The sequence below is a fragment of the Oncorhynchus tshawytscha genome, linkage group LG25 (genome assembly GCF_018296145.1).
Source record: "Oncorhynchus tshawytscha isolate Ot180627B linkage group LG25, Otsh_v2.0, whole genome shotgun sequence".
In the NCBI taxonomy this organism is placed as follows: Eukaryota; Metazoa; Chordata; class Actinopteri; order Salmoniformes; family Salmonidae; genus Oncorhynchus; species Oncorhynchus tshawytscha.
In genome coordinates this window covers 26,600,108-26,611,788 of record NC_056453.1, presented here as the reverse complement: position 1 = coordinate 26,611,788, position 11,681 = coordinate 26,600,108, and the positions used below count along the sequence as shown (strand labels likewise).

Genomic DNA, 11,681 nt, shown 5'->3' with positions numbered 1-11,681 from the left:
AGTAATGTTGGCTTCTTAGCATTCATTGCCATGGTTATCAACTGTACCCCAGAAACTGAACGTAAATCACAGAAATAGATGTTGTGGTGTCAGCTGCAGAGCAGTTCTTCGGTGTATGAGATTTTACTGAGGAATTACAAGGTATGTTGAACGAAAGAGTCATTTCCTCCCAGGGCATCGGCCTGGTGTAGGATCAGTTAGGGTCAAAGTAGTGGAATGGAGTGGTGTTATTTATTCGAATTTTTATGACATGGCGGGACATAGGTGTAGGGTTAGTTGGTGGTGCATTTTTTCCCCCTTTCCCCCTTTAGAATTTGGGGCACAAAAACTAACGTGATTGACCACACACTCCCGCACAATAGGTGGCGGCATGTACAAACAAAATGTGCGAACAGACGATACCAAAGAAGAAGATGAAGATGAAGAAGACGGGTTTGACAGACGTGATCCGCTAGAACGCGCCTTCGTCGCCGTTCGGGATTATGGTAAGGCATTTCAATTAACGTTAGGGTAGCATTTTTCGTTTCACTTTGAGGTACGCCTTTGGTGTAGCTTCCGGTATCTACGTTTTTCTTAGTATACATATATCTAGCTATCTATCATGTTATTGCTGTCTAGCATTAACGTGCCTATTTACCAAGCTAGCTAGCTAACATAGCACGTTGCTAGAATTTTAGCTTAACTAGTTACTATACTGTTATCACCGAAAAGTCAGTTTGCCGTGACCGACTGTTTGCTATCAACGCACATAACGTTCGCTGACTTGCTAAACTATTTGTAATTTATGTTTGTGTTTGACAGCATATCACAGTGCGAAAAGCAGCAGATGGCCGTTTGGTTTTATCCCAGTGCCAGAAGGACCACTTGTATCATTGCCCCTTCTGCCAGCCCTCAATTTTCAAGCCCCGAGACTATGCCAGTGTGTTGACACACATTGAGTCGCACAGATTGAAGGCTGTGCTGCATAGAGGTTAGCACATGTACCGTGATGTTACACATAGCTACACATACTAGCCCATAAAGTCTTATATTAATTAGACTAGTAAAGTACCGGTCATCATCACATGATTATATAAACCAGGTAGTTTGTCCTGGATGTTGATTTTGCTTGTTTTTATTCATTTCAGAGTTCACAATATTCATATGCCATCTGGAGTGCAGAGAAGCAAAGCATTTCCACTGCCCATATTGCCCCAAGACTTATGTAAATAGGAGTGATTTTACCAAACACATTCCACAATGTGAGTCAGTATGTTATCGAGCCCCAGGTTCAACAGCGAGAGCCCCAGATGTAACCAGTGCATCAGCGAGAGCCCCAGATGTGACCAGTGCATCAGCGAGAGCCCCAGATGTGACCAGTGCATCGGCGAGAGCCCCAGATGTGACCAGTGCATCGGCGAGAGCCCCAGATGTGACCAGTGCATCGGCGAGAGCCCCAGATGTGACCAGTGCATCGGCGAGAGCCCCAGATGTGACCAGTGCATCGGCGAGAGCCCCAGATGTGACCAGTGCATCGGCGAGAGCCCCAGATGTGACCAGTGCATCGGCGAGAGCCCCAGATGTGACCAGTGCATCGGCGAGAGCCCCAGATGTGACCAGTGCATCGGCGAGAGCCCCAGATGTGACCAGTGCATCGGCGAGCGGTTCAGCGTGTCCAGCTGTGAAACCTGCAGTCAAGCGGAAAATCAAGTGTTGCAACTGCAGTTTGTGGCTTAACAAAAAAAACCTGAGGAAACATCAACTTAGAAAACATACATCTGCTGAGAAGGGCATTACAGCTCACTCCAATCTCAAGGCTCAGTGCCTTGACCAGGACAATTGGGTGTTTGCAGAGGATAAACACATCTACCCTGTCTCTCCTTCTGGTGAGTAGCAATAAGTAATTTATACAGTACCAGTCAAAAGATTGGTCACACCTACTCATTCAAGGGTTTTTCTTTATTTTCACTATTTTCTACATTGTAGAATAATAATGAAGACAACAGCATGTTCTTAATGTTTTGACTACTCAGTGTATATTATATACAGTACCAGTCAAAAGTTGACAACTACTCATTCCAGGATTTCTTTATTTTTACATAATAGAATAATAGTGAAGACATCAACACTGAAATAATGCATAAGGAATCATGTAGTAACCAAAAAAGTGTTAAACAAAACAAAATATGAGTTTCTTCAAAGTAGCCACCAATTGCCTTGTTGACAGCTTTGCACACTCTTGACATTCTCTCAACCAGCTTCACCTGGAATGCTTTTCCAACAGTCTTGAAGGAGTTCTCACATGCTGAGCACTTGTTGGCTGCTTTTCCTTCCCTCTGCGGTCCAACTCATCCCAAACCATCTCAATTGGGTTGAGGTTGGGTCATTGGAGGCATGGTCATCTGATGCAGCACTTCATTGCTCAAATAGCCCTTACACAGCCTGGCAGTGTGTTGGGTCATTGTCCTGTTGAAAAACAAATTATTTTCCCACTAAGCGCTAACCTGATGGGATGGCGTATCGCTGCAGAATGCTGTGGTAGCCATGCTGGGTAAGTGTGCCTTGAATTCTAAATAAATCACTGTGTCACCAGCAAAGCACCATCACATCTCTTCCTCCATGCTTCATGGTGGGAAATACACACGCAGAGATCCGTTCACCTACTCTGCCTCTCACAAAGACACAGCATTTGGAACCAAAATGTCAAATTTGAACACAGACCAAAGGAGAGATTTCCACCGGTCTAATGTCCATTGCTTGTGTTCCTTGACCCAAGCAAGACTCTTATTGGTGTCCTTTAGTAGTGGTTTCTTTGCAGCAATCGACCATGAAGGCCTGATTCACGCAGTCTCCTCTGAAGAGTTGAAGTTAAGATGTCTGTTACTTGACTGCTGAGAAGCATTTATTTGGGCTGCAATTTGAGGCTGGTAACTAATTAACTTATCTTCTGCAGCTGAGGTAACTCTGGATCTTCCTTTCATGAGAGCCAGTTTCATCATAGTGCTTGTTAGTTTTTGCAACTGCACTTGAAGAAACTTTCAAAGTTCTTGAAACACTTGTTAACTGAAATGCATTCTGGGTGACTACCTTATGAAGCTGATTGAGAGAATGCCAAGAGTGTGCAAAGCTGTCATCAAGGCAAAAGGTGTCTACTTTGAAGAATCTCAAATATAAAATATTTTTTTATTTAACACTTTTTTTGGTTACTACATGATTCCTTATGTGTTATTTCATAGTTTTGATTTCTTCACTATTATTCTATAATTTAAAAATAAAGAAAAACCCTGGAATGAGTAGCTGTGTCAGCTTTTGACTGGTACTGTATATGATTAATATACAAAACATTAAGAATATGCTGTTTCCATGAGACTGACCAGGTGAAAGCTATGATCCCTTATTGATGTCACTTGTTAAATCCACTTCAATCAGTGTAGATGAATGGTAAAATAAGATTTTTCAGCATTGAGACAATTTGAGACGTGTTGTGTATGTGTGCCTTTCAAAGTTTTTGAATGGTCAAGACAAAATGGAAGTGCCTTTGAACGGGGTATGGTGGTAGCTGCCAGGCGCATTGGTTTGTGTCAAGAACTGCAACGCTGCTGGGTTTATCACAGTCAACAGATCCGTTTATATGAAGAATGGTCCACCAGCCAACTTGACATAACTGTGATAACCATTGGAGTCAACATTGGCCAGTATCCATGTGGAATGCATTCGACAACTTGAGTCCATGCCCCGATGAATTGAGTCTGTTCTGAGGGCAAAAGGGCACTCTTGTCCACCTCATTGTGTATTAGTGAAATGCCTCTTTTTTTAAATGTCTTTCAGTGCTAATTCGGGAAATGCTTACCAAGCAAGAGATGATACTGGAACAACAGACACTCATCCTACGACTCTTACAAACAGCACAGCAGAATGGAGCAGAATATGCGATCGAAGGAGGCCTTCTGCCATTGAAGGATCAACAAAGTCTCCAGAGGCTGGAAACCGATCTTCAGGGGGCTGACTTCAAACTTAAACTGGTGAGTTTCATTCCACTTCATCTAATGCTCTTTTAGAGTGATTCAGTGGGAGTTCATGGGATTCAGATATGCAAGAAGGGGAAAAAAGTAGGATGAATGTCCACAAACTTTTTGTGAAATGGAAAATGGGTCTCTCACTCCCCAGTCAACTTTTCAACTTTATGTAGGATTAAAGCATGACGTTTCAACCTCCAAAGACCTTCATCAGCATTAGCATACAAGTTTCTTAACCATATATGCTTCCCTCGCCTGGGGAAAAGTGGCAGTCACTTGTGGCTTAACGTTTTTTTCCCCCTTTAGATTAACCACTTGAGCCTCGTTGGGGGATGCGATGTGAAGGATGTCGTGTGGCGTTTAATGAGGCACACAATTTCCAATGCGCTGGCAAAAAACATGAATTGGAGAGGAGTGAATAGGAAAATCTCTCTTGGATCTCTTCGACTAAGAGAGGTTTTGATTGGTAAGGATTTCTCATATTTGCAAATGTCTCATGACACAAATGGCTTCCTGCAATGCAATGCAATTACCATGACATTTTAAAGTATTCAATTCACCCTGTTGCAACAAAATTTTCACATCTTTGCGACCACTTGTGTTCTTGTTCATTAGCTGTTGTCCGGAAGAATCCATTAACATCTAAAGCATCCGAGAGCGATGTGGAGTCTGTCATGAAAAAGTGGTTGCAGCTGGCAGCATATCGGGAAGGAGGGAGAAGGAGACGAGACAGGAGTGTGGTGGCACCTGTGCCGTGATGGACTTGGGGAGAGGGGTGTATTTTAAGTGATAATGCCCAAAAAGCCGTGGTTTGGAGGACATATTGGCATTCGTCTCAGGCCAGCAAACCGTGCCGCTATGTCATCCAAACCCTAGCTTTGAGGGCATTATCGCTTTAATACAATGGTTACCAACCTATGAAAATATGTAAATCATTATTTTAATTCAATGTTATTTTGATGAATTTATTCATATCATTTCCATCCTTTCTCGAGACATAGTCCCACACACAAATCTAGGGTCGCTTGTTGTTCATTCTATTGGCATCGTTGCCAACCAAACCGGTCGTTAGTTCTATACGTTCAATGCCAAGCTAGCTTAGCTATCTAAGCTAAATGGCTATACTAGACTAAATTTGATTTGAATCAATTTGTTATCCTCACACCTTAGCTAGCTAGTTGTATGTTACTATGAAAACCAGACCTACTTGCCGCCTGTCTCGTTTGGACAGTTTCAATGATTTGGTGGAGATCGCAATTCAAAATTTAATCAAATCAAAATTGTATTTGTCACATGCACCGGAAATGCTTACTTACAAGCCTTAAACCAACAATGCCATTTTAAGAAAAAGAGATATAAAAGAAACAAGTAATTAAAGAGCAGCAGTAAAATAACAATAGCGAAGCTATATACACAGGGGGTACTGGTAAAGAGTCTGTGTGTGGGCACCAGTTAGTCAAGGTAAGAGGTAATATGTACATGTAGGTAGAGTTAAAGTGATCATGCATAGATAATGAAACCGAGTAGCAGTAGTGTAAAAGGGGAGGGGGCAGTGCAAATTGTCTGGGTAGCCATTTGATTAGCTGTTCAGGAGTCTTATGGCTTAAGGATCGGACCCTTTTTTTTCAATATTTGCCTAAAATGTCATACTCAAATCTAACTGCCTGTAGCTCAGGCCCTGAAGCAAGGATATGCATTTTGTTTATACTATTTTGAAAGGAAACACTTTGAAGTTTGGAAATGTGAAAGGAATGTAACACATTAGATCTGGTAAAAGATAATACAAAGAAAAAATTGTACCATCTTTGAAATGCAAGAGAAAGGCCATACTGTATTATTCCAGCCCAGGCGCAACTTACATTTTGGCCACTAGATGGCAGCAGTGTATATGCACAGTTTTAGACTGATCCAATGAACCATTGCATTTATGTGAAAATGTTTCTATCAGGACTGCCCAAATGTGCCTAATTGGTTTATTAATAACTTAATGTTCAAAACTGTACACTCTCCTCAAACAATAGCATGGTATTCTTTCACTGTAATAGCTACTGTAAATTGAACAGTGCAGTTAGGTTAACAAGAATTTAAGCCTTTTGCTTATCATATGTCTGTCCTAGGAAATGTTCCTCTTACTTACAACCTCATGCTAATCGCATTAGCCTACGTTAGCGCCGTCCCCCAGGGGGCCCACCGATCCTGAAGAAGTTGTTTAAGAAGCCTTTTGGATACCTGGACATGGTGCTCCGGTACCTCTTGCTGTGCGGGAGCAGAGAGAACAGTCTATGACTAGGGTGGCTGGAGTCTGACCATTTTTAGGGCCTTCTGACACTGCCTTGTATAGAGGTCCTGGATGGCAGGAAGCTCGGAGTACAGGAGGGGACTGAGAAAGCACCCCCATGGGCCCCCTGTGTTGAGGATCAGCATGGCGAATGTTGTTACCCACCCTTACCACCTACGGGCGGCCCATCAGGAAGTCCAGGATCCAGTTGCAGAGGGAGGTGTTTAGGCGCAGGGTCCTTAGCTTAGTGATGAGCTTTGAGGGCACTATGGTGTTGAACGCTGAGCTGTACAATGAATAGCATTCTCACATAGGTATTCCTTTTGTCCAGGTGGGAAAAGGCAGTGTGGAGTGCAATAGAAATTGCATCATCTTTGGATTTGTTTGGGAGGTATGCAAATTGGAGTGGGTCTAGGGTTTCTGGAATAATGTTAATGATGTGAGCCATGACCAGCCTTTCAAAGCATTTCATGGCGACAGAAGTGAGTGCTACGGGACGGAAGTCATTTAGGCAGGTTACCTTAGTGTTCTTGGGCACAGGGACTATGGTGGTCTGCTTGAAACATGTTGCTATTAGACTTAGTCAGGGACAGGTTGAAAATGTCAGTGAAGACACTTGCCAGTTGGTCAGCGCATGCTTACAGTACACATCTTGTAAATCCGTCTGGCCTTGTGAATGTTGACCAGTTTATAGGTCTTACTCACATCTGCTACGGAGAGTGTGATCGCACAATTGTCAGGGACAGCTGATGCTCTCATGCATGTTTCAGTGTTACTTGCATAGAAGTCATTTAACTTGTCTGGTAGGCTCGTGTCACTGGGCAGCTCGCGGCTGTGCTTCCCTTTGTAGTCTGTAATAGTTTGCAATCCCTGCGATGAGCGCTCGAGCCGGTGTAGTAGGATTCAATCTTAGTCCTGTATTGTTTCTTGGCCTGTTTGATGGTTTGTCGGAGGGCATAGCGGGATTTCTTAAAAGCTTCCGGGTTAGAGTCCCGCTCTTTGAAAGCGGCAACTCTACCCTTTAGCTCAGTGAGGATGTCTGTAACCCATGGCTTCTGGTTGGTGTATGTACGTGCAGTCACTGTGGGGACGACATCATTGATGCATTTGAAGCCAGTGACTGATGTTTTGTACTCCTCAATGCCATTGGAAGAATAACGAACATATTCCAGTCTGCTAGCAAAACAGTCCTGTAGCTTAGCATCTGCATCGTCTGACCACTTTTTTATTGACCGAGTCACTGGTGCTTCCTGCTTTAATTTATGCTTCTAAGCAGGAATCAGGAGGCTAGAGTTATGGTCTGATTTGTCAAATGGAGGGTGAGAGAGCTTTGTACGCATCCCTGTGTGAAGTTTAGGTGGGCTAGAGTTTCCACCCCCGCCCCCCTCTCCCCTCTGGTTGCATGTTTAACATGCAGGTAGAAATTGGGTAAAATGGATTTGTTTCCTGCATTAAAGTCCCCAGCCACTCTGGATGAGTTTTTTTTCCTGACTGTATACAGCTCATTGAGTGCTGTCTTAGTGCCAGCATAGGTTTGTGGTGGTAAATAGACAGCAATCTAATATTAGATTTTAATGCACCAACTGTTTACACATATACATAGAGCGCCACCCCTTGTCTTACCAGATGCGCCTGTTCTATCCTTCCGAAAAAAGCGTCAAACCCGCTTATAACCTGCTTTAATATAGGTTATTCATGTCGCTGTTCAGCCATGACTGGGTGAAACATGAGATATTACAGTTTATAATGGCCTGTTGGGTAGGATATACAGTTGAAGTCGGAAGTTTACATACACTTATGTTGGAGTCATTAAAACTTGTTTTTAAACCACAGCACAAATTTCTTGTTAACAAACTATAGTTTTGGCAAGTTGGTTAGGACATCTACTTTGTGCATGACACAAGTAATTTTTCCACTTAATTCACTATCACAATTCCAGTGGGTCAGATGTTTACATATACTAAGTTGACTGTGCCTTTAAACTGCTTGGAGAATTCCAGAAAATGATGTCATGGCTTTAGAAGCTTCTGATAGACTAATTAACATAATTTGAGTCAATTGGAGGTGTACATGTGGATGTATTTCAAGGTCTACCTTCACACTCAGTGCCTCTTTGCTTGACTTCATGGGGAAATCATCCAAGACTTCAGAAAAAAAATTGTAGTCCTCCACAAGTCTGGTTCAAACGCCTGAAGGTATCACGTTCATCTATACAATAGTACGCAAGTATAAGCACCATGGGACCACGCAGCTGTCATACCGCTCAGGAAGGAGATGCGTTCTGTCTCCTAGAGATGAACGTACTTTGGTGCGAAAAGTGCAAATCAATCCCAGGACAACAGCAAAGGACCTTGTGAAGATGCTGGAGGAAACGGGTACAAAAGTATCTATATCCACAGTATAACGAGTCCTATATCGATATAACCTGAAAGGCCGTTCAGCAAGGAAGAAGCCACTGCTCCAAAACCGCCATTAAAAGGCCAGACTATGGTTTACAACTGCACATGGGGACAAATATACTTTTTGGGGAAATGTCCTCTGGTCTGATGAAACAAAAATGGAACTGTTTGGCCATAATGACCATCGTTATGTTTGGAGGATAAAGGGGGAGGCGTTCAAGCCAAAGAACACCATCCCAACCGTGAAGCACGGGGGTGGCAGCATCATGGTGTGGGTGTGCTTTGCTGCAGGAGGGACTGGTGCACTTCACAAAATAGATGACATCATGATTAAGGAACATTATGTGGATATATTGAAGCAACATCTCAAGACATCAGTCAGGAAGTTAAAGCTTGGTCCAAAGTAAAGTATACTTCCAAAGTTGTGGCAAAATGGCTTAAGTACAACAAAGTCAAGGTATTGGATTGGCCATCACAAAGTCCTGAACTCAACCCTATAGAAAATTTGTGGGCAGAACTGAAAAAGCGTGTGTGAGCAAGGAGGCCTACAAACCTGACTAGGTTACACCAGCTCTGTCAGGAGGAATGGGCCAAAATTCACCCAACCTATTGTGGGAAGCTTGTGGAAGGCTACCCAAAACGTTTGACCCAAGTTAAACAATTTCAAGGCAATGCTACCAAATATTAACTGAGTGTATGTCAACGTCTGACCCACTGGGAATGTGATGAAAGAAATAAATAATTCTCTCTACTATTATTCTGACATTTTAGATTCTTCAAATAAAGTGGTGATCCTAACTGACCTAAGACAGGGAATTGTTACGAGGATTAAATGTCAGGAATTGTGAAACTGAGTTTAAATGTATTTGGCTAAGGTGTATGTAAACTTCCGACTTCAACTGTACGTGCTCGTATCCAATGATTGTACGTTGGCTAATAGGGCCAATGTAAAGGCAGATTACCCACTCGCCGTCGGATCCTTACAGGACACCAAGACCTATGTCCCCGATATCTCTTTTCAGCGAATGACTGGGATGAGGGCCTTGTCGGGTGTCTGAAGTAAATCCTTTTGCGTCTAACTCGTTAAAGATCAAATCTTCCAGTACGGGGTGAGTAATCGCTGTCCTGATATCTAGAAACTAGTTTTGGTCATAATAGACGGTGGCAGAAACATTGTCCAAAATAAGTTTCAAATAACATGGAAAAAAACACAATAGAACAATTGTTTCGGGGACTGTAAAATGGCATACTTCTGCGCCATTAATTCCCTGCAAAGATCAGAAGCAGACGACAAGGTGTTTTCAAATCTCTGCTGTTGAAAAGCAAATGCTAACCTGAAAAAAGGGGAATTATTGTCCTAGATGTGAACTCGTGCCAATTACTGATGAGTTATGTGTAATTTTTAAATGTTGTGCAATCAGCAGTCTTTTGCTTGTTAGATCAGTCACTGACAGTCACTCAATTAGCTATGTCAGCTAACACATTTTAGATTGGTAAGTTTGCTGGCTAGACTATGTAAACTTGAGTAATCATGGCCGAATACTGACAGGGCATGTACCCAGGAGCCCTGATCTCCAGGGGGCCCCCATTAATTTTGTTGGGCATTCTCATATCATGAACATGGAAAACTTTGTTATACAATTGCAACATTTGCTCTCCCATAATGAGCTATTCTCCCCTCAGCAGCCTCTACTGGATTTTAGTAGCTCTTAAAATAAGGGCTGTGTTTTGTGTCGGCTTACCCTGGCATAACGTTTTGATAACCGTGTAATTCTCTCTAGGACAAGGTGATTTAATTCTATATAACTACAAATGCCATGAGCATATAGACAAGGCAAATGTTGGCTAAATGTACTGATGAATATATTTGCAACATTTTAAATGGACAATGCTGTGAAACTGTCTTGTGCAAGTTTTAAATTGACAATACCTGTTAGCAAAGGTGTCAGCTAGAGATGACCTTTTGGAGCTTGCAGGGATTTGTATTTTGCATAATGTTTACTTAGATGCTAATTAGCATTTTCGATTCAGAGTAAGTAGAGCTGAATATAGATAGAGAGATCGATCATGGCTGGGTCGAGGATATCTTGGGCGGGGACCCAGGACCATTCTTCTGGTCCGTACCCCTCCCAATTCATCAGGTAGTGGATGCGATCACCCAGGCACTTGGAGTCAAGGAGGGCTAGGACGTAATAAGCCGGTGCACCGCCGATGTCAAACGGGGGGGGTGCGCCAATGGAAGATGGAGATGGCTGTACCTCACAGGCTTGAGAAGGGACACACGGAAGGATGAGATCCAGTGCAATTGGAGGCGGTAGGTGACAGGATTGATGCTGTGTGTTAGTTTGAAGGGACCAATGAGCAGGGGTCATTAAGCCGGATGTCCCGTGTAGAGAGCCACACGTTGTGGAGTAGATTGGTGACGCCGGTCAGCGAACCGTTTCTGGGAGAGGGAAGCTCGAAGTAGGTGCTCGATGTGCGGTCTCCCAAACCTGTTCACTCCATCGAAACCACTCGTCGATGGCAGGCACAGTTCTGTGCTCTGTCTCCCATGGGAACACAGGGGGTTGGTATCCGAGGACACACTGAAAAGGAGTGAGGAATGCACCAGGGAGTTCTGTGGGTATTCAGCCCAGGCTAGATAGCGACTCCACTCGTGTGATTGGTGGGTGCAGTGTTGGCGAAGGTACTTCCCCATTTCCGGCGTTTTGTCTGCCCGTTGGTTTGGGGATGGTATCTGGAGGATAGGCTGATGGAGACCCCCAGTCGGTCGCAGAAGGCTCGCCACACCCTGGAGAAGAACTGGGGTCTCTGAAACAATGTCTTCCGGGATCTCATACAGACAACACCTGTTGGAACATGCACTCGGCCATTTCCATGGCATTAGGTAGATGTGGAAGGGGGATGAGTCGGCACATCTTGGAGAACCGGTCCACTACAACTAAAATAGTGAAGCCCGAAGAGTCTGGCAGATCACTGAGGAAATCCTTGGTGATGTGGGACCATGGT

At 43.5% G+C, this 11,681-nt stretch overlaps 1 protein-coding gene across 1 annotated transcript; it reads left to right on the top strand.

Annotated features, from left to right (window-relative positions):
* The first annotated feature begins 356 nt into the window (after positions 1–356).
* Positions 357–5,063, top strand: LOC112224528. The gene is made up of 6 exons (XM_042306186.1): positions 357–485; positions 802–970; positions 1,128–1,865; positions 3,808–4,001; positions 4,302–4,461; positions 4,611–5,063. Exons 1-6 carry the CDS (start codon positions 483–485, stop codon positions 4,751–4,753), a joined length of 1,407 nt encoding a protein of 468 aa, XP_042162120.1. The 5' UTR covers positions 357–482; the 3' UTR covers positions 4,754–5,063.
* The last annotated feature ends 6,618 nt before the right edge of the window (positions 5,064–11,681 follow it).

Coding starts and splice junctions, on each gene's coding strand:
- LOC112224528 (XM_042306186.1), top strand. Junction 1,866..3,807: donor CTACCCTGTCTCTCCTTCTG/GTGAGTAGCAAT, acceptor AATGTCTTTCAG/TGCTAATTCGGGAAATGCTT. Junction 4,002..4,301: donor CTGACTTCAAACTTAAACTG/GTGAGTTTCATT, acceptor TTCCCCCTTTAG/ATTAACCACTTGAGCCTCGT.